The sequence below is a fragment of the Odontesthes bonariensis genome, chromosome 18 (assembly GCF_027942865.1).
Source record: "Odontesthes bonariensis isolate fOdoBon6 chromosome 18, fOdoBon6.hap1, whole genome shotgun sequence".
NCBI lineage: Eukaryota > Metazoa > Chordata > Actinopteri > Atheriniformes > Atherinopsidae > Odontesthes > Odontesthes bonariensis.
In genome coordinates, this window is record NC_134523.1 from 16,837,625 (window position 1) to 16,860,513 (window position 22,889).

The following is a 22,889-nucleotide window of genomic DNA, read 5'->3' on the forward strand; positions in this document are numbered from 1 at the left end:
AGATTAAACAGAGTTAGGTGATTTAAAGAGAACAATAATATTATTCTAGAGCAGAGATACTCATTGCGCGGCTTGCGAGCCACATGCGGCTCCTCAAGCTTTAATTGGTGGCTCGCACTCGCATAGTAGCTTATAACAATAACAATAATTTTTTTCAAATAACACACAGCGAATACTGCACAGTATTAAGTATTTTTATTAAGTATTAATTAAGGCTTAATGGTGTTTCCTAAAGGGGGCACTGTTAAACCTGGCAACGCAGCATGCTTAAACCACCGTCACACTTGACTGCAGTGCACGCTAGCTCCTTTAGCCAGCGCGAGATGCAGGCACAATGGATCGGTTTTTAATTAAAAAAGGGCAAAAACCAGCACAAAAACCATGCTCACCTTGAATGTCTCACTATGATTACAACAACAAACTACAAATACAACATGAAGAAAGCCAAGGACATGCATGCCAGCTTCCGCTCATCCCAGTATTAGGTAAATGTGGTCTTAATCGAAAATGTATTGGCTCTGTTGTTTCTTTTTTTGTGGGATGTTTTATATGTAGAAACGCATATTTGCAAAAGGGGACTTTAGTATGTTGTCGTAAAAGTGGCTCTGCCCTTGATTTTGCTCTGCCAATGTGGCTCTTGTGAAAAAAATAGTGGGTATCACTGTTCTAGAGCATTTACATAAAAAAAACATATAACTCAACAACATATTATGGAATATGTTGAACTTACTTTTCATTCTTCCACAGTTTCTCAATTCGGAAGATGTCGAGTTTATCTCGTTTGAAGGGAGACAGGAGACGGTAAGACTGCCTGACGGGCTGGCCTTCAGGTGTGCGCCTGCTGTCTCTCATCAGATACACACAGTCACCTGTAACACACGCACACCCTCACAGATTATCTGTCTACACTGTTTCATGAGAAACTGACAAGAAAAGGACCAACGTTTGGTGAGTAATTTCTGTTCAAAGGTAACTGGATAGCTTAGTTTATTTTGCAGGTAATTTTCTTATTTAAGAGTCGAGCAAAAACACATTAAACAGTACTATTGATCTAAAATGTAAAGACTACACACTAAAACAAACACAGTGCTGAAAACAAATGTTTTTTTCTGCTCTATTTGACTTTCAAGTCTGTTTTAGCTGCAACAGATACACTCGGTGGTTTACTGAAATAAGTACATAACCGCACAATGAGGATATCTGAGGATGCTCTTTACAGAGACTCCACTTTTCCAAGCAGTATTAGCTCATGACTGCCATTTGTACTGTTTCCGTACCTTGGTGCAGCAGTAGGTCATCTCTATGGAGACAGATGTAATAGACAGAACCAGCCTGTGCATAGCTGGGCTGGGGTAACATGGGAACCTCCTATAGGGAGAAGAGCACACGTAAGTGACGTAAGAAACAAGTGGTGATAAATTAGACCTAGAAAAGAGGTTTAATAAGTATAGCCTTCCGTGGCTGTTTTGAAGAGATGAACGTACACAGTCCACAGGCCGAGGGTCACACTGCTCACACAGGTAGTGCTCCACCTCAGTCTCCAGCCGCATACAGTCAAAGTGCTGCCACACCTATAACAGCAAAAACATTATTTTAACATACAGACATATTACTGGTCAGCTGGTTTTGCCATGCTCCATTGTGCTGGTGATTCACAAAACAGCAGGTTTGTCTGAACTCAAACTCCTGCAACTCTGTAAACCTTCCTGTTTTCTTTATCTAAAAATAACAAATAATAATCGCAGACTCTCTTTGGAAAATCACCGTGACAAAGTACAAGGTGAAGTCTCAAGAGACATGCCAAGACCACAACAGGTGTAACCCATCAGCCAATGAGGACGACACTTTTCTTTCTATCCCAATAACAAAGTTTCTCTATCTTTATTCCGTTATTGCGAGTCGTTACCATGCACTTTTCACACTGGATCATCAGGCCTTCGTCCTTGTACATTCCACAGATGCAACGGATGATGTCATCATCTTTGTCATGGGGCCCTCCGCCATGATGGTGGTGACCATGGTCGCGTTCCAGCGAATCCGAGCTGTCGGCTTCGCTGGCGGTTTCACCCACAATCTCATCAATCTGGACCGCAGCTTCATGACGGGCACTGTAGTAGGCTTTCCTCAGCCGGCACACGTCCCTGCCAACCGATGACTTCCTTCCATAATATTTCTAGAGGGAGAACAAGACAATCATAGTTGACAATTGCAGTTGCTTTTTCCCTTTTCACTAAAAAAGAAAGGATGACAAGGCCTCCCAAACAGCACAAAGGAATAATATGAGGCGTATATATACACACAGGAAACCACTTTCGACGCCAGAACTAAACACGTAATAATTCTGTCATCTAGTCAAGTCTTTCAGCTGATCCGTCTACAGGTTTATGGGAAATTTCCTGCAGGACAAAAGTCACCGACGCAAAAAAAAGATGGATTTCAGCTGTCAAAATTTCACTGAATAGGCTTAATGGCTGTCCACAGCTCGCAAGTCCATGACAATCAACATTCCTCTTACTTCCTTTTTCAAGCTGCCGAAAGTGGCCTTAGTGAGAAAAGGTGATTCTAATTTATACATCCACTTCAAGCTCCTCTACTACAAGAGCTTTCAAGTGGCACTTATTGAAACTGCTAAGCTATACAGATGTAAATCAGAAGGGCCTGCAACATGGGTGCAGAGGATAAGCAGTCAAGAAGCTAAGTCCCATTTGGGAGGTGTGTGTGTGTGTGCGCATGACTAAAGAGGAATTAAAAGCAATAACCTAGCAGGGGGATGAATGTGGTGGAGCTGCACAGTAACACCTTAAATAATCAGCTCGATTAGGCATTTTATTGATTGGTCTCTGGGTATGTGGGACTATAAAGGACACACTTTCAAGTGTCCTTCGCATCAGTGCCAGATGAAAACTGGATGCCGCCGCAGCTGCCTCATCGTTGAATCAGAATATTTGGTCTGTAATAAATGCTGACAAAACTGACCAACTAAATATTTTCAAATATTAGATGATGATCAGTTTAACTAATATAATGATGATGGTGGCACAAATTCATTAATTCATGCTTCTCTTGACAGTATTTGGGTTTGTTCTTAACTCCTAAAGAACAAACTGTTCAGTGTGAATATGCCTGTGTCAGTACAACACAACTGGACTTCTTTAAGAGTCCAAGAAACCTCCTTAGTTCAAGGTGACTGTTAGGGAATTCCAGGAATTGAATCTCCATTGTTAGAGCCATATTTGTTTATATTTTCAGAGCAGCTCCTTCCTCACACTCAGCAGGGCATCTATCTTATAGCCACTTGTGTCATTACATTCAGCTCAAGCAATAACACAAAAACCATACTCCTTATATCGATTTATATTTCTACTGCTACTTTGCTAATTTTAAGCCTTCGTTGGACTAATTCACCAAATCTTAAACAGTTTCATAAGTGCAGTCAAAACGCAAGAAGGAACGCTCAACAGATTTTCAGTTCCTCATTCAGTTACTACGTTTAGCTCCACTTATTCGATTGAAAAGAGTTACAAAATGCTCTATTCTTGTACCAGCAACATGTTAGTCTACACTGGAAAAAGAGGGAAGATCATTAATGGCTGCGACTGATGCCTACCTCCGCATTGCGAAACACTTTGAGCATGTCTGTGTCAAATGCTTCCACAGTCTTATAATGGCCGGTGAGGATTTGCTTCTCGATGGTGCTCAGGTCCAGAGGGTCAGACACCTTCTCATAGTACTGGCTGTTTCTGAGGACACACGAAGAAAGCAGCGTTAGTCTCTCTATTTTGTCATTCATTTAAAAAAAACATTACATCTGATAATAGCAATACATCCACGATTCTACATGGCCACCAAATCCGTGATTATGACAGCTTTAGTACCATGTTGCTTAAATAACATAAAGAGCTGTTATTGTTTTGACACAGACTGATTACTATCAGTACTGGATGAGAGACAACAGACAAGCTGTCACGGCTCAAATGTGTGGTGAAAGATAAAACTGTTACACTATGTGGGTGATGCACACTGACAGGCAAGACAGAGTAACACTGCTGTCTGGAAAACAGTAAAACGTTATGAATGAACCAGTCGACATTTGCACTCTTACCTCTTCCTAGATGGGAGGTTCACCAGTGGAGCAGCGAGCGTCTGGCCAGCAGAGTCTGAGGTGAAACAAAAAAAATAAGATTCCTGTCATCATTTTTTAATCATAGCACCTTATCATTCAGTAGCCATTACCACCGAGGTAGTGAAAGATTTGATTTAGAGGTTGCACTGGGCCTCAGATCAGAATAGAGGTCATACCAATGAGAATATAAATTATAATTGTCCATTTCACAACACTAACCCTTGTAGCTGGTGATCATGTCACAAATCTCCTTGAAGATGTGTGCAAGGCGTGCAGTGCGTGTGACTTCTGTGTTTTCCTCAGCAGCGGCAAGTCGCCGAGTACGTACTGACCTCGACGTCTGCAGAGCTGAGAACTGCGTCAGGAATACATCTGGAAACAGAGCATGGGTGTTACATCCTCAAGAGAGTGGTTTACAGTGAAACTAGAAAAGATACACTTAAAGTCAATACTATCTCCCAGTGTTGTCTCCGTTAAAAGTGTTATTATGTTCTCAGAAATGTATATTGCTTTAATCTTTTAAGCTCGTACACTCACCTGACTTGATGTTGCCGTCATCGCGGATAACTCCTCCCCAGCGCGTATATATGGAGAGGCTGCTGGCATCCCTCTCTCTTTCACCCTCTCTTTTCTGCAGCTCCTGTTTCTCCCTCATCTTCTCCCAGTTCCTCAGGAGAAAAACTCTGTGCTTAAGCACAAAGTTTCTTTTGATTGCAGAGGAGAGTGAATTAGTATTTTCTCTCCAAAGGGAGTTATTATTTCAAATGAAAATGTTTCTCACTGCATTTGTACGGCTCAACTCATCTCTCTACTTTAAATTGGTTTCTGAGAACTGGGCGGGATTGTCACTGCACTACCTGATCACACCACCGGGACAGAGAAACACAAAAATGCCCACGTTGGTGCATAAATGTGCAACCAGCTTAGTGTACCGACTAAGCATAACACTTGTGAGGTTTGCCTAGGGTCTGGAAAGGAAATAAAAAAAGAATAAACAAACCCACAGTCTAAGTTTATAAAACGTGCACATGGATTTACAAATGACTTCAGGTGTCAGAGAGCAAAGCATGGCGCCAGCGCCGGAGTTTGCCATGACGCATCACAACTCTATTAGCGATTCTCTTCAACTAAACAGAGGTCTGTGGTGTTTTAATGTTAACTTTCAGGATCTGCTAAGTTTGAAAGAGACGCTTGCCAAAGTTGTACAAAAAAAAAAATCAGGTACAAGCCACAATGAAAACCCTAAGATGGTTTGATTTGAGCCGTACAATGCAGTGTGGAAGAGATCTTTAACAACATTACAGCATTATATTAAGACAAAGTAAACAATTTACAAGAATTGTGATCATGTGTTTAAAACAAGCTCTTTCTCTTGTGCATTGTTTGTGTGGTTTACCTCTCTCTGTTGGACATGGGCTTCATGAGATGAGGATAAAATTTGTTGCTGTCACTTGACTCTTCCTCCTGAAGACAAAGAAAGTAGCTTTAACACAAGTCCTAATCTAAATGGGAAACAAGCTTTAGGTTATTTACATTACACCTGTCAAAGATCAAATTCAACCAGACTTTGTCGAACGATTCTCAAGATTCAAACATTAAACCATAATTTATGGTGCTGAAAAAATTCAATTAAGATACAACATGACATGTACTAAACTTCCCGTTAAAGTAGTGAGTCCTAATTCAAAAGAATCATCTTTCAGGTATTCTGAGTTGCTTTTCTTAGAAACTTTGTGGCCCACTAAGAGCACCTCTGAGACACAGAGGCATTGGTGCCCTACATAGATGCTGCACCTGCACCTGCAACTGAACAAAACAGCACCCGACTTGGATACATCTTTCATCGATCATGTGATAAGTTAGGCAGTTAACAGGTCATAACTTTCATTTGAAGAAACTTAACATGAGATAAATAGATAGACATAAAGCCTTTAAAACAAATGATGACTGTGTTTTCTTTTGAATTTTTCAGTGAAATGTTGCTTTCCTTTCTCTCAAAAGCATTAGAAGTCATAACACCAACATTAAACTCTTAGTTCTTCTATTCACATAAATCACTTACTCGTTTCTTGAGCTGGTGTTTTGACTTCCGCTTCTCTTTGAGTCGGCCTAACCGTCGAGTCCCTCCCGTTTTTCCAGGCAAGCCATTAATACGTTGGCTTTTTCCTCCAATGATGCCCCGGCAGGTCTCTGAGCCGCACTTGCACACTTGCTGTAGAATAACGCAAAAGACAATTCCAACAAAAAGAGAAAGAGTATTTAGTGTGGCATGAGAGAAAGGGTGGTGCTGAGATAGAAGCAACAGCAGTGATATCCTATGAAGTTGCCCTATTGTTAATGATTGCCATAAATTGTAAACTTGTATAAGTTTCCAAAGGGCTTGTATACCAGAAAAAGTCAGAAAATCACTGGACCAAAAAGAGGAGGAAATGGTTCACGGGTGCCTCACCTGCTCCTCTGTATTGAAGGAATGGAAGTTGTAGTCATAGGTGAGTTCTGTCCCGGTGGTAATCTCTTTGAGAGCAAACAGGCCAATCCTGTACACCCCATTCACTGACCTGAAAAACAGAAGTCAAATGGCTGAAGTGACTTTTAAAACCAAAAGATCTTAACCTGTAAACATTCCTATTTCAAGTTAAAGAAAACAAGATAATTAAAGACGACATTTTGAAATGTTCTTCGCTCAGAACGAAGTTCATAGCATATCTGTAGGCTACTGGATCCAAATTTCACTTACGCAGATTTGCAATTCAGGATATAAAGATTTTAAACTAACCTACTGCTTTCCGTAGGAGTCATAGTCTTAAAAGGAAGTGCTGATCAGACAAATTCCTTCTTCAAACAGGTTGTACTCGTTATTGAGCTATTTTAGCTCAGAAGAGGAAATCTGTGCTTTATTCAAGTAAGCCTTATGCTCAACAATCGAAGTCTGAGATTCTGACAATGATTAATACAGAGAGCAACCATCTTGACTTCACACTTAAAAAGATCCATCTTGATGTTGGAAAGACTAAACACATTTTTAAAATTAACACAAAAGGGAAAGAACAGCTGTGGCAAATGCTCAACTCAATGCAGTTCCTGTTTTTCTCCCCTCTAAATGAATCACTGCTCTAGGTTTTCACTGCTCTTCTAAGAATAAAGCGCACTATTCTGTTTGCCAGCCACTTGATAATTTATTCCTTCTACAGGGGGTAAAAAGCTGGTTCAGCACATTGTCTATAGGCACTACAACTGTATCTAAGGCCCGGTTGGATATAATCTCTCTTCTCAGACAAGATGGATGAGTCGACAGGCTTTGTGCTGAAAACCCTCCTTCTTTGTAGAGTCTTTTATTTCAGCTGAGCCACTCTACAATAAATACTTGGATACGCAGGCTGGTGCCACAGATTAAAAGTTGCTCCGTGTTGGACGTCAGAACCCTTTGAGGTCACTGGCTGTCCACAATGAAATCCTCAAAGGGTCAAATGGTGTTGGCACATGTTACAGAGTCACCACTAACTGAAGTAGATATCCCTTTGGAAAATCAGGTAAAGGGAGGTTTACTTAGCCAGATCTCCAACTGCTGTGAATTAAGACATGCTGTGAGAACAACCCCTAAGGAAACCGGTGAACTGTTTTGGCAGGGTGCAAGCACTTTAAGCCATTAAGGTCTGTGAACACTGGCAAAAAGTGAGGTGATCTCATCAGATTACCACCACACAACCACATAAATGGGGTTGGGGTTTCAAGGTAGAGCCTTCTCGTTTCCAGTGAAGTGCACCTGCTACGCGTGTCCCTTTCAAAGCTACTGTGAAAGTTGCCCAAACTAGGGCAATAAATATTGCCTTGTTTACGCTGTGACTACTTATCCATGTCTGAGGTTCAACTGGTCCCTTTTTAGAGAACCCCGCAAGCTCCCACTGACACTTGATCTAAAGTGACATTAAAATGTGCGTTCACTTGCACTTATACCGCTAGTCAATATGCTGTTGGGCTTTTTAGGAGCCTGGTTGTCACCATTTCAGTTTATTCAAATGTATTCCTATGATGCTTGCCATTTATGACGTTTTCACCGTTTGTCTCTTAAAGAGGAAATGGAAAACTACCAAGCTCACTCGATTAGGCACAAGCAGACGGCAGTTAGTAAAACGATTAAGATAATAGGCTGGTCTATCTTCCATTTCAATACCCCTAAGGGACAGAGGCATTTAGAAAACAAAATACTTAAGTACCAAGCAAGAACAATTTCCAAACTGATTCTCCAACACAGCTCTCACTGTTTGAAGTCATGCCTAACATCCTCTGCAATTAACTGAATACATATAATTGTTATAATATGGTCAACTAAGCTGACTATTACAGCTACACAGGAGGGATGAAAGTAATACTCAATATTTGTCATCAGAGGATAACAAATGTAGTTTAAACCAGGTCTATCAGAATAATCAATCCATAAAAACCCATGGCAGATATTCAAGCTCAAAACGGGCTAAAGCAAACTCTCTTTCTTTGGTCAGAACCCAAAAGCACTGCAGGGACATCAGCAGGGATCTACTTTAAAGCTGCCATGACACCCACCACTTCTGCATCTCACAGTTGGGCTCACAGCTGTGGTTTATGAACCGTGCCTCATTGCCCATTCTGTAGCTGTCAATCACCATGCCGCTGTCCAGGTTCAGACAGTACTGGCCACTGTGGGAGAAGTACTGCTCCATCATACGGCTCCTAAACATGGTGGATATGAAGCAGTGGAAGATTAAAATGGAGGTTTCATTAATCTGCAAGATAAAGGTTGTTTGTAACTGAGTGACACAGAGGAAATAACACGGGCAGGTAGAATATAATACATCCTTTCACATCTGCAGTTTAGGCAATTATACTTCAGGAGGTTTTTTGGAAGGTAAGTGAGCTGATGGTCTCACCTGAACTCCTGCTCGCTAACAACTTCTCCCAGGTATTCAATGATAAACTGTCCAGAGCGGAGAGGCTCTTTGGTGCGGATACCCCAACCCTTCCCCTCAGCGCGGAACCGCTCCAGACACTGGACCCACTCGTGTCTCTGGATGTGCTGGTTGTCACACTGATCAGAACATGGGCAAGTACTGGGAGAGCACTCAGCAAAGCTCATCCTGTGGAGATTGGGCAAGAAAACATAACATAAAATTCCTGAATAAAGGCACAACTAAATCTGAGAGCTGGTTTTTAAATTATAACATAATCTACTGAAGGGAAAACTGTAAAAATAAAATAAAATAAGGTGCATTATGTGCAGTTATGCATCTCTACCTATTCAGGCATTCATCCAGACAGCCTTTTTCAGTCATGATCTCAGGAGGTCTGCAGCTGCAAGTAGTCGTTTCATAGCCAGAAAGAGGCTTCACATCTACATAGACATCTGTAACACAAACAGGGGGAGATTACTCTTTCACATCTACAATTTGTCACACCTTCACAACATGTTATATCTCCATTTCCTGTTTTGTAAACGAAGCATCAAACTGATAACAAGGATGTAAATATAAAAGTAACCAAAGTGACCAACAAAGTATCAGTAAGTGGAGTGGAATGGATTAGCTTGGAATTGGCAGGACATAATAAAATATGACCAGAAAGGACATTTTTATCTGGATCAGCTGAACAAAGCCAGTTACTCACTTGATCTAATCTTTTTATAAAGGGGGACATCAGGCCTCTTGTACAGCTGAAAGGCAAACACATAATAGAGTTGCAAAGGAGTTGCAGGAACATTCAGTGCATAAATGATCCAAAACTGTGATGCTAACTCTACCACTTGTGGCAGGGGAAAAACTCTAAAACACTTCCGCTCAAGAAGATTGATCACCTGATCATGTTTCCACAACCATAGGATGTCGTAAGGCAACTGGAAATCAATGCGCTTCTGTCTCAGGTACTTCCCTGAAATCACAAAGCAGGGGATATTTAGGGCAAGAAAAGAAGGAACTACGTTTAGATAATAATCAGAAATCAAGAGTTTTAGTCGTGTCATAACTGAAAATAAAGGCAGGAGGGTCCTGTTCCTAAAAAAGGTTAATCTGGACCATTTTACCCTTTGAATCCTGAATAAAGACTGACGTAATAAGATCTTTTCTAGATTTTAAAGCCTTCTTTGAATCAATTATTACATTAAGACTCACCGACATGTATTGGAGCAGGAAACAATCCATATTCATGTTCCCCAGGTATGTATTCTAGTTTCTCTTTCTTTAGCTGCAGAAGTTGACTGCGGGGGCTAAACAAGAGAGAAAGAAAAATGTGAAAGCAGCTCACTAACAGCAAAGAATACTGAATGGGGTGTTTTATTTCTTTTTTTTTTTTTTATAACAAGCATTGATATGAGTAGAGGAACATGCTTTGTTTAATATTTCTTCTGTACTCACTCTTCAGTCTTGTACACATCAGAATAAAGTCCTGCCTTCTGGAACTTTTTCTTCGGCGGTCTAGCTGCTCTCTTCTCTCGTGGGTTGTTTGTGGGCATGGGTGGAGCTTGTTCCCTAGAGACAGTGCCTGGGCACTCCAAGGAGCCCTGGCCATCTGGCTTGCTTTCCACTGAGCTAAAAATAGAACTATGAGTTGGTTTCTAGTGTCAACGGGACTGGACAAAAGTTAATATACATACAAGCACTTAATCTTGATATCAGTACTTCAAAGTCCCAGAGCTGAAACTTATAAAGGGGCAAACAGTGTTCTGAATATCTGCTTACCCCTGAAAGTTCTGATGCTCTTCTTGGGCAGGCCAGCTTCTTCCTGTCCCAGCTCTGGACTTTGCTGCCAGGTTGCCCAAGTTCTCCTCTCTGTCGGGTAATTGTTCCACAGTCTCTTCAACCTCCCTGTCATCTTCAACCTCCTCTTCCTCATCCCTCTCTCTCTCCCAGTGCTTTCTCTTCTGACCTTTTCTACGCTGGCCCTGGACTACAGACTCTATAGCATCTGAGACAGTGTCACCCTCCCACCCTCTCACCCCTGCTAGCCGCTCTCCCCCACTGTCCCTGTGCCGAGTCTGATTCAACTCAACCACAGGGGGTGGGGATGGTGGTGGGGAGGGCAGCGGATATTTCCTGGGACGTCCAGGGCCCCTCTTCTTCACCACATTGTTTCCAGTGCGAGCCTGTCTCTGCAGCTTTTTGGCACGCAGAATTTTGTTGACATGATGCAGGCTGTGTTTGGGTGGCTGTACTCGATGGGAGTGGTGGGGGAGGGAGGCATCAAGGCAACAGTCCTGAGATGCAGACAGGCAGGAGGAGGAGGCTGAGCTGTGAACGTGAAACAGAGAGGGCTGGTGAAGGTGCTGCGGCCGATGGTGCAGAGATCCTTCAGTCCCTTCAGAGGATGGGAGGGTAACACCTCTTATACCCGATGAGCCTGCAAAAAGAAACAGCAAATTACTACTGCATATACAGCACCAAACACCAGAGAACACAGCACGTAAAAAGGACACTTAAAGTGTAAATACTTAGAAAGTTGTACAATACAGTTTTCCAGCATAATCTTCAACTTATTCTCGATATATGCACTTTCTATCCATGGTTATCGTTCATCAAATCTCTCCTTTAATTTCCATTAACATTGCACTCATATTTCCTTTTTGTCTTCCACCTCGCCCTGCCCAGCTTTGCAGTCTCTGACACTGCTTCACTTTCACACATATTCCTCTTATCGTTGTTCTCCTGTGTCTTGCCTCCCCACTTCCTACATCCTTCCCTCGCCTGACCATAGAAAACCCTCCTTCCCTCTGTGTTTCTAAGTCTTTCCATTCACACTTGCCCTAGCCATGTAAGAATGCTGACCAGCTTTCCCTAACCCTCAAACTTAAGAGTCGACTGTGCATTTTCCATTATTTTTCATTTAGTGTCTCCATACTCAAATATTCTCTTTAAAAAAAACACTGCAAATGCCTTGAGTATCACTTTAACAGGTATGACACAAATTCAAGAATAAAAGCTGGGACACACAAGATAATACGCTAAAGTTCAACTGTCGAATCAACCATTAGAAACATCAGGTATGTATCATCAATAAAATAATACTCAAAACAGTCTGAACTACAGTGGTTATATGACTGATTTAAATCTAAAGCCAGAGTTAAAGTCACTTTCAGACACATAAAAGAATATCTACGGACAACACTGACACAGCGTTGTTCTTATTATACAATATTCTAGTCCACTTAGGAGACGCGTTTGTTTTTCTTTTTTTTTAACCTGGTTTCATTGTCTGTTTTCCAGGAGATGTGCAGTTGGAGCTTTGTGTATCCTCACTACTGATGAAATTCAAACAACTCAAACTGTAGCAGATTCTCACAGACTCAACATCGCAGGGATTAAAACACTGACTCTTTCAATTCAATTCAATTAAAAAAAAAAATGTATTCGTCCCTGAGGGGCAATTCTTGACTCTTGACATTAAGTCAAGAATTAGTCTCGCCTAGACTGTGCTGTAACATCAGGTAAAGTCACTGTGTAAGAGAAGATCCCATTTATAGCCACTATGAGAGTTCACATTTTAACCACAGTCTGTCCCTGGTTGGTGTCTGCTTCAAAAAAAAAAATATCAATGCATATTAAATGTAGAAACGTTTTGGATAAATTGGGGCTAAATTATATCTGTGACTGCAGACAGAACAGCACAGTGAGCACAAGCACTTGCTTCTCCTCGTTCATCTCGCAGATCAGATGCACGCTGGCATTGAGCTGCGGATTTGAACTAATACACTATCTTGCAGAGCAGGAATGCTTATTGGATTCCACTGTTACCAAAGACTTTAGACTTTCTTAAAATCCTAAGCATGTTTTTTCAGAAAAGCACCTGATGAAAAATAACCTTTTGAACAAATGTAAGAATTTCAGTCCCACAGAGAGGGAAGACCTCGTATCACTCGATCCGCAGCATTGGTGCGTTATCGTTATGACAACAATGTGGTCGTGCCCCAGGTTTAGAGGCAGCAAGTTTGACCAAATAAATGTGGCAGACTTTTAAAATGCAGTCTGCTCAGTGGGTAGCGGAATGAAGAAAGTGAGAGAAACATAAAACTAAATATATCACACAATTCACTCTCTAGTTTAACATAGTTCAATCCAGTCCAAACGCCACCACCAGTATAACCTGATCCTGTGGGAAACACAGATACTGCCGTAATCTCGTCGTAACGTCACATCGTCTTGGATTGCAAAAAATTACAAAATAAATAAATTGGCTGCCATTTATACCAGGAAGGCACTTAATATACCCTAATTGCCCAAGCAAAGTCTATGTGTGGGCAACACTGGTCCTGTCCTGTTCATCCTTTATGAAGCAATACATATACATCTAAAAGTCCACATACTGTCCAGCCCTATCCTGGCCTCTCTTTTACTCCCACCCCCCCACAGCAGACTACACATTCTCCTCTGTCAGTGTAAATTCATCTACTTCTGTCATTCCCTACTTATTTTGTGTGCCAGCTCAGTCCCCAGACTCCCCTCCCTTGGCCTCCCCGATAGTCACATTGCCGTCTGTGACCGTTGTTTGACCCCATGTCCTGAGATCTAATCCAGGATTACAGTGGCTTGTTTTGAGCTGCAACGTACAACCTAAATAGGAACCTTTTAACTTCCCATCTAACCCAAGGATATACAGATTAACATTGGGTTATACTCACTATCACCTGTTCTCTCTCTGTTCTCTCTCTGTTCTCTCTCTCTCTCTCTCTCTCTCTCTCTCTCTCTCTCTCTCTCTCTCTCTCTCTCTCTCTCTCTCTCTCTCTCTCTCTCTCTCTCTCTCTCTCTCTCTCTCTCTCTCTCTCTCTCTCTCTCTCTCTCTCTCTCTCTCTCTCTCTCTCTCTCTCTCTCTCTCTCTCTCTCTCTCTCTCTCTCTCTCTCTCTCTCTCTCTCTCTCTCTCTCTCTCTCTCTCTCTCTCTCTCTGGCACTAAGTCACACCAATAAAGAAAGACCATTGCTATGGAGGAGTGTCTTAAATCTGAATCTTACAGGTGTCTTACAGGTGCTGGATGCATCATACTGTGGGATTTGAGCAAAATGTCTCTTGAAAATATAATGTTGACAAAATACTCCATCCTTGTAGTAAGATGAGCTCTGGCAGAAAACTGTGGCCATTCATTCTCACAGTGAAGAAAATTAAAATAATCACACATGCTTCTTTAGCCAAGACAGTAAACACCAGTAAGAGCTACCAAATGTCACACAGAGGGAGATGCCTCTGTGTCTTTCAAGAGGTCTTTTTCCCTAAAATAAGTGGCCCATATTATCTTAATTCTATTTTCAGAATGACTGAGAGGGCTCCAGAGGCAGAACTGATCATTTTTCCAGTGTTGTTTGTTCTAGCCACAACTGAGGTATAGAGGGTTCCAGTGCTAACCACGGCACAATATCTCAACACACAATAAAGGATTTTCATGAGACACACGTGTGTGCATGTGCCGAGATCCAGTAACATTTGAGAGCCCACTTACTGCGCCATATGGCAATGTTTGAAACAATTACAGCCCACAAACACAAGCCGGGAGTTCATGCTAGACCTGATTGACTGCACACTGTGCCAGTTTTACCATAGCTGTGCCAAACCACAGAGCTGATTAGACATCAGCCAATCATATTCAGACAGGACGCTAACCCTCCTAAATCTGGACTATTTTTGGAAAATGAATGTGGTGCACAACTGACACTGGTAGTAACCTTCAACAATGTCACGCTGAATATGGGTCAAAATACAATTTTGTGCAGAACAGCTCAAAGTTACAAGCTTCATGAGCTACATGCATAAAAGAGATCCAATGCAGTGACTTAAATGTCCAAGAACAAATAACTTTTAGCTACTATCATTACTGTACAGAAGTGTCTTTTAAACAAATCGTAGTTTTTTTTTTGTTGCATGCAAGCTTTACTCATCCATATTTGACTTACCTAAGTCTCTCCGCTCTGCTGATGTTGAGCGATCCTTCCTCATCGGTCGCTCCATGTGGGAGAAGTTTGAACTCTCTGTAGCTATCTCGGCCTTCCTGCTCCTGCCTCCCTTCAGCGAAGTGCGGGTGAGAGCAGTGGCAAACAGATTTGTTAGATTTGGAGAATTGTGAGCGTCTACATCCTCTGTGGGTGTGAGAGGCTCCTCGTCCTCGCTGTCTGAGCAGCCTGCTGGGTCTTCTGCTCGTCCATCTGAGAATGAAACTTGGCCAGGTGCCATTTGACTCCGTGAAAGTTTAGAGTATTCTCCTTCCGGGCTGCCCATCCTGAACCAGGATTCAACTGGGTGATGACCTTTAGAGCTACTGCCCAGAGTAAGCCTAGAAGGTCCTAGACAGGACATGGAGCTCTCTTTGCGCTTGTACCTTTCTGCAGATGAGGAAGAGGAAGAAGAAGGGGAGTTGGCAGAGGTGGCAGCAGCTTGCTTGCTGGAAGTGGCACTGGAGGTCTCTCTTCCAAAGCGGCATCTTTGCAAAGACTCTGCCATTCCCAAACCACCACCTCGCTCTCCTTTACCTGATGCTCCTTTGTCCGAAATCCCTGCACTAGCCCGGCTCCCTGATCCACTCCTTGCCGCTTCCTCCCTGTCCTCCTCAGAAAATCGCTCTCTGTGTTTGTGTCTGTGTTTGTGTTTATGGTGCCAATTGAAAGAAAGCTCAGAAGACATGGGTGGGAAGAGGACAGGGGACCTTCCTCCTCCCAGGTACTCCTGCCGAAGCAGCTTGTGTTTTTTCTTGTGAAATTTTGAGGGATTGAGCAGAAGGTGAGAAGGATGGTGATGATGCATGTAAGAAGTTGGGGGAGGAGGAGGGAAAGACGGTGAGTGGTGAGAGTGGTGGGAGGGGGCTTGGTGAGGTGACTGGTGGTGTGGGTGAGGATACAGGGCGCTTGCTGGAGAATAGCCTCTGTAATAGCCCAACCCCAGGGGCCCAGATGAGTAAGGAACACCGTAGGATGGGTGGTAGAAACCTCCACCTGAGAGTGGAAATCCAAGCCCAGGTACAAAAGGAACCTCAGACATGGACTCCCTCAATTTGGGAGGCCGCCCCCGTTTCTTCTTCATGTCTGGTTTGCGGACGTAGTGCAACGGGTCGCAAGAGTATGCAGGATGAGAATAGAACCTGCCAAAATTAACCCTGAAGATTGTAGGCAGCAGATCTCTGTGAACATAATGATGAGGAGGAGGGCCACCTGTGCCTCCTATTCCACTACTGGCTCTGCTTCCCACCCCTGGCATTCGACTTGTTCCTGCTGGTATCCCAAGTCCACTGCCGAGCCGGTGCCCTGTGGAACGATGTGTTATCCGTATTTCACTTAGCATCACAATAATCTCATCTAGCTCAGCAAGAAAGTCTGGGTCCAGCCTCCGAGACCGCAGCTGCAAGTATTTCTTCTTTCGTTTCCTCTTCTGTCTCTTTAGCTTGTCGTAGCCAGGGCATCCATGGTTGCGGCGTTTGCACTTGTGCTTATGTTTCTCCTTGTGGCCCAGTAAAGAGGAGACGGGTGCTGCTGGGTGAGGTTTCCGGGTATCAGGTGATGACCTCATGCCATGGGGGGATGGAGAGGGTGACGGATGCTCCATGAGCACAGCGGAGTGTCGACGCCTGCCTCTGGAGTTAAGGCCCATCCCTGGAGCCATAGCTGAACCGATGACACTTGGCATTAATAATCCACTGCCCATCCCGGGCAGCATCCCAATTCCACCCAAGCCACCTGTCCCTCCAGTCTTCTCACCACGGTCAGATGTGCTGTTATTGTCTGTTCCTATACCACTGTCACTGGGCACTGTCTCCTCACTGTGTGACTCACTGACTGGTGACGGAGTGGCTTCTTTTAGCTCACTGAGGGGAGCAGGGGAGGTGGGATGGAGCGGCCTAGGAGGAGAAAGCTTATGATAATGGTAGTGCTGCCTGTAATGATGGTGGTGGTGAGGGTATCCACGGTAAGATGACTTTTTCTGGGAAGCTGCAGTTGCAATAGAGGATGACGTTGAACCAAGTACTTTATTCGGGGCTGAAAAGGTTGGGGGAGGGAAGGAGAATGTGTTGTGGCTATGATGGGAGTTAGAATAGTGAGAGTGACCTGAAAAGTGCACTGTGCCTGGCTCCACAAAGCTGGCATCACTGATGGGACTGTGGCCTCCACTAGACTGTGAGAGGGAGGGAGAGGGAAATACCTCTGCGGTGGAGACCTGGTGATGCTGCTGAGACTGCGATTGATGGTGATGGAGAGGAGAAGCAGTGTTTGGACACAGAAAGTGGTCTGGTGATGACGTTGCAGCTCCAATACCAGCCGGTGTTTTTGGTTTACGGCCTCTCCTTTTACCCATGTATATTGTTCCCTTTTTACTGACGTTAATTTGTGGCCCTAATTTTCCCCCAAACGAAGCAGCCAGGGAGGATAATGATTGGGTTGCAACTTCCACAGTGCCAGACACTCCACTGGTGCTCCCTTTAGGGGTGTCTTCTGTTCTTGGGCCTAGTAGAATTTGACTGAGAATACGCTTCCGTTTCACACTTTTCATCTTATTGATCTTGCCAATAATAGTTTTCATAATAAGCTGCCCATTTCCTTTACTGCGGAACCGTTTGTCTCCCATGTCTCCTGCTTCTGGAGCCAAAGTGGGAGGCTGACCCTCCTGTGGTAAGGTGGGAGGAAGGCGCTTGGGACGTCCACGTTTTCTAGGCATAGGTTTAGGAGGGTTTAAGTCCACTTCAGGGTGAAGAACAGGTGGGTCCTGCTCTTCTTTCGACTTAAGTAAAGATGAAAAGACCTTGGAGGGGACAAGCTTATTAGGGGGGTTCCCAGGAGCTGGGGCATCAAGCCTTGGCATTTTGGACTTCGGCCTTCCCCTTTTCTTAGGCTGCAGTGGGAAGAGCTGTGACACTGAACTCTGTGGGACAGGATTTGGTTTGATCTTATTTGGATTGGGAGGCCTGCCCACAGGTCTTTTAACCGGCGGTGATGGTGTTTCCAAGCTTGAAGATAAAGGCATGGTGGTTTTGTTCTCACTGAAGGGACAGTCCAGGCCTGCTCTGTGAGTCTGTGTCTTGTTTATTACACGAGTCCAGCGGGGTTTTCTTCCCCTGCGTTTTTTAAGGGGTTTGCTGTCCTGCTCTGCAGGTGAGTCGAGGGATGAATCAGGAGAATCATCTCTGAGAGGTGTTTGTGGGCCATCTTCATCGTATAGTTCTGATGGAGAAGGTGCCCTTTGTCTAACAGACTCAGGAGGACTGCAAGTTCGACCGGGTCGACTACTATCCCGGCTGGGGCTGCGCTTACTCGGGCTAGAGCTCTTGCTCCTCTCAGCGTGCAGTGATTGATTACTTGCTCCCCTGTCTTTCCCCTCTGGCTTTCCTGTTGCTGCTGAAGAAGGGCACTTGGTTAAGTCTCTGGGGGCATCGTTGTCCTTCTCCCTCTCCCCTGCATCGCTGTCCTCTGCCGGAGCCGGAGACTCTCGTGACTGGTGTCCTTGTGAGGGAACAGCGGAGCCTAGGTGACTCACTGCACTTACTGTCCTCTGCTCGGCTAAAATGGAGGAAGAGGAGGAAACAGGACAAGATGGAGAAGATGTGGTGTGTGATAAGCTGTGAGCAGGACGAGACTGTGACTTAGAAATACTACTGTTGCTGTTGTCACTGTTGCTGTCCTTTGATGTGGCTGACAGACGGTTATTGCTGTAGGTTAATGCAGGGCTGCTGCTGCGACTACTGCTGTTGCTGCTGCTGCTGCCAATAACTTTTCCAGCCCCCTCCAAGTCCTCTTTCCTTAGTGGCGTCTGAGTGGGGGAATTTTCTGAGACACTGTCTTTGTTCCTAGAACCGTAGGGTCGACCAGGTGGTCTTGACACAGGCGGCGGAGGAGAAAGGTGCACCATTCTTGAATATGTGTTCCGATTGGCCATAGCCCTGTCCCGCTGCTTGGCTGTAGGAGCCATAAAGCCTGAGCTTGGGACAGGAGGGGTAGGATCACTCTTTGTAGGTTTGGTTGGCTTAAGGGTCTTTGAAGGTGGGCAAGTCGCTATAAGTTGGGCTAATTTCTCAGTGACAGTGGGCGCTCCCCAACTTTGGACACCCTTTTCCTTGTCTCTCTGGCCTTCTGTGCTGTAGGTGTATTGGGGGGGCTTAACGCTGTCAAAGCCGAGTTCTTTTGATGCAGGTAGTGGCGAGGAAGGTGAAGAAGTGCGGGGGTTGGTTTGTGGAGTTGGTGTTTTCTTCCCAGAGGAATGCGTTTTGCCATCTGGTGGAGGGCGATGAAGGTTAAGGGGTCTCTCAGATGTGGTAGTGGAGGCTTTTGTCTCCGACTTTGAATCAGGCTTACAATCCATCTTTGCTGGAACCTGCATGAAGAAGAAACATAAAAACAAAAAACAAATCAAGAAATCTTATCACCCAATTTCAAGATTTTGTGGTTATATTTATACAGTTTTGTTTCCCTGGAATCTCACCAGTAAAATAGTACAATGACAGAGCAACAGAACAATATTTTTCTACACAAAGTGCATGTTAAGCCTTATCCGCACAAACACAGGCATTTTTAGAAATGCAGCTTTTTCTGTGTGTCTGTGTCTAACGTCCACATGCAAACAAAGTCTTTTGGTAATTTCAAATAAACATTTATTTATTTATTTTTTTTAAATACAGCGAAGACAAAAACTTTTTTTTTTTTTTTTAAAGTCCAGTTGCAGTGTGCCACATCAAATCACATGCACCCTCCCACTGGTTTGATCCGAGAAAATTCCCTAACAGCCCGTTGTTGGGAGGGCAGCAGGAGACGCTTATAAGGTAGCACCAGTGCTGATAGACGCATGTACATCATGTGGAATGGAGGTGTTAAATTATGCTATGGAGTTCACTGCTTCCATCCAAAAACAGCACAGAACCAGCCGTTAAAGCTGCAGTCTGCAAGATTTGTTGTTGTCATACGTAAAGTCCTACTTTTTGGCATTTTAAGAGTTTACATGATCTATCAGAACGCTTGAAGTTGAAAACGGTGACCTCCGTAGTCGCAAAATGCAAGAAATGCTTATTTTTTAACCGAAAAATAAAAAGTTATTCAACTTCCTGTCCCGCCCCATCAAAACACATGAGAACTCGTGCATGTAGACGTGCACGCCAGATGCGCCTACACGACTCCTCATTCATCAACTCACCTCTCATTTGCGATCATGGAAGACACAGTAAGTAGACTAGCCCGTAATGAAGTTCAATAGTCTAGATGAATAAGCGTGGGGACGAGCCTACCTTGTATCGCGCGTGCACAATCGGTGATTGACAGGCAACAGAGCCCAGCTCGTAAACCTGATTGGTTACCTTTTACCGGTCCGGTCTGCAATTTTGTAAACAAACCTGCTGGCTTTGGAGGGACCTAGCGGGACATATAGGGGACCTAGAGAACTCATTTTTTTTTGTATTGGGGTATTTAATGTACTACTTTCAGAATCCCCGGACAGTTCCAGGCATTATGCTTGAAAAAGAGTTGCAGACTGCAGCTTTAATGTCGCCGTTTGGCACGAAACCTGATTAGACCTCTAGTTTGTGGGACAACATTGAGAATAAAGTGGATGCTGCTGCAGAGTAATGTTGTCTTTGAGTGAGGTGCTTTGTCTGCATATTGAGAGGAAGGCAACTATGAGATCCCTTGTCAGTGCTGTCAGAGAAGTTGCATGCACACTTAACTATTTAGTTAGGAGAAATCATGCATGAAAGATAACTCCTTTGAACTGTCTTAACGTGATCTGCCACTTGTACCCTCTGTATTTACTGTAGGTGTACAGTTAGGCGTCAGTGAGGAACTTTTGCTGTTCTGGTCGTCTTTAGCATTTCCGTATTGATTGACATCTTCTGTACACAACGCTGTATGGATACAATAATTTTTCACAAAGTATTGATAAAACTCTTTCTCTAAATGCCCGTGTATGTGTGGAGTAGGCTTCAGACAGATTAAAAGCAAGGATATTTATTTTACACTCGTAGAAATTTAAGTTCTTTGATAAGATTTTCAATCCACTGCCTTGTTACATGCAAGCAAGAATGGAGGGGGAGTTACTCAACGGGGTCAGATTGGGGACAGAGAGGGAGAGCAAGTGAGAGGGGTCATGCAGGGATGGGGGGTGGAGAGGACATGACCAGGCAGAGACAGAAGATAGACGACACAGACAGAAGGAGATTGGAGGGGGCGGTGCATGATGAAAAGAGACAGGCCCATGGAGAACACAAAGAAAACTAAAGAACAATTCATGCCTTCCTTTTAAACTGTGTGATAACACAGTAATTACTACGACAGCTTGGTTACTACCGGTGGCTGACTGATGATATTTAAAGGACGTAAGGTAAATAACACAAGTAGAAATACTAAACTTGGGAATATAATGGTAGTCAACACTGAATGGTTAGTTTGCAAAGTGGGAATCAAGAGAAGAATCAAACTACATAAACTGACAACATTCCCCCGCCTTACCTTTTTCGTTGGCGCACTCCCATTCACCTGGGAGGGGGATGAGGTGTAAGTGCTGCCAGGAGGAGGAGCAGGTGTTGCTGGTGTAGGAGCTTTAGCAGAGAGAGCTGATGAAGATGATGAAGCTGGTGCTCTGTTGACATTGGGACTATTTTCCCTCTCCTTTTCCCGGCCCGTCTGTGGACTCTGGCTATGGCTGTGTGGCCCATCACCTGTAGCCCCTGCACGGTTTCCGCGGGCACCACCTCCTCCACGACCTGTATGCCTCACTGTGGCCTTGAAGGCTGGTCGGCACACATAATTCTCCAAGATTTTCGGGGGCTTCTTCATGCGCTTTGCTTGAAGGCCAATCTTAAGTTTGACATTACCCTCAGACAGGCTGCTCTCTTTGATGGAGAAATGGGATTGGTCACCACTGGCACCTCCGGCACCTCCTGCACCTCCTGCACCTCCCGCACCAGCAGGAGCAGCAGCAGCTCCCTCTTTTTCTCTGTCCCGCTGCTTTTCGTCCTCTTCCTCTTTCTTCCCACCCCCTCCCTCCTTCTCTCGCTCCCCTGTGGGAGCACCAGAGTGAAGGGGGGGTGGAGTTGCAGTTCTCCCCTGAATCTTCTGATCCATCAGAACTTTGAGGCGTGTACACCTTTATTCGGAAGGGGATGTTGTGGATACCAGGTAGAGTTTTTGTGTGGGGATGGGGAAGGGGGAAAAGGGGGAGGGGGAGGTAACAGTGAGGGTGAAGCTCTCCTTGTTGTGAAGTGGCTTCTCTCCCTTCTTGGCTGTCCAGCCCTCTCTCTCCGTCCTTCAACTCTACGACCAGAGACAGGTAAAGCAGGGAGAAAGTAGAAAAGGGGGGACAAAAACAAATCCACATTAGTTACAGAGACTCAACTAAACACTGACAGTTTTAAGGGGTGCCCTGAGACTGTTGAGTGTAAAAATGTCTTATAAAGAATTATGATGTAAAACACATGAAGGGCAACTATTTTTATTATCTATCTGGTTAGAAATGGCCCTTCATCCTGTCTGGGTGTTTTTTTATTTTTTTACAGTGTACTCTCCTAAAAGCCTATAAGAATCTGTGACCCATTTACACAGCCGAGGCATTTCCAACTCAGAAAAGTAACCTCAGGCACAGGGACTCTAAATTGTCCACCTGCGATTAACAAATCCCATGATGTTCAGAGTCAATAGTTAATCCCACAGCACTTCCACGTTCTCATTAGTATTACAGGCCAAGATGCTGCGCATCCGCATAAGTACCCCAGTGGCTGTGATAGTGGCGAACTTCTCCTACCCTGTGTAAGCACAACAACAGAGAGCAGTATGCTTCTTAATTGTTCTCCGTAGAGGACAG

General features: G+C 44.1%; 1 protein-coding gene across 3 annotated transcripts in view; it reads right to left on the reverse strand.

The window, feature by feature from the left end:
- ash1l (ash1 (absent, small, or homeotic)-like (Drosophila)) overlaps window positions 1-22,889 on the reverse strand; it is a 31,448-nt gene that overhangs the window by 4,888 nt on the left and 3,671 nt on the right. For all 3 annotated transcript variants that reach the window (XM_075449932.1, XM_075449930.1, XM_075449931.1), the window contains exons 3-23: window positions 21,539-22,342; window positions 15,023-19,418; window positions 10,828-11,485; window positions 10,504-10,677; window positions 10,261-10,355; window positions 9,948-10,021; window positions 9,761-9,806; window positions 9,392-9,500; window positions 9,028-9,234; window positions 8,684-8,830; window positions 6,573-6,681; window positions 6,186-6,335; window positions 5,520-5,587; window positions 4,661-4,827; window positions 4,343-4,495; window positions 4,103-4,157; window positions 3,608-3,740; window positions 1,907-2,173; window positions 1,485-1,571; window positions 1,278-1,368; window positions 731-869 (exon numbers count right to left, since the gene is read on the reverse strand). In XM_075449932.1, coding sequence (XP_075306047.1) covers window positions 731-869; window positions 1,278-1,368; window positions 1,485-1,571; window positions 1,907-2,173; window positions 3,608-3,740; window positions 4,103-4,157; window positions 4,343-4,495; window positions 4,661-4,827; window positions 5,520-5,587; window positions 6,186-6,335; window positions 6,573-6,681; window positions 8,684-8,830; window positions 9,028-9,234; window positions 9,392-9,500; window positions 9,761-9,806; window positions 9,948-10,021; window positions 10,261-10,355; window positions 10,504-10,677; window positions 10,828-11,485; window positions 15,023-19,418; window positions 21,539-22,153 — 7,940 coding nt within the window. In that variant the 5' untranslated portion in view covers window positions 22,154-22,342. The remainder of the gene's footprint in view (window positions 1-730; window positions 870-1,277; window positions 1,369-1,484; window positions 1,572-1,906; window positions 2,174-3,607; window positions 3,741-4,102; window positions 4,158-4,342; window positions 4,496-4,660; window positions 4,828-5,519; window positions 5,588-6,185; window positions 6,336-6,572; window positions 6,682-8,683; window positions 8,831-9,027; window positions 9,235-9,391; window positions 9,501-9,760; window positions 9,807-9,947; window positions 10,022-10,260; window positions 10,356-10,503; window positions 10,678-10,827; window positions 11,486-15,022; window positions 19,419-21,538; window positions 22,343-22,889) is intronic.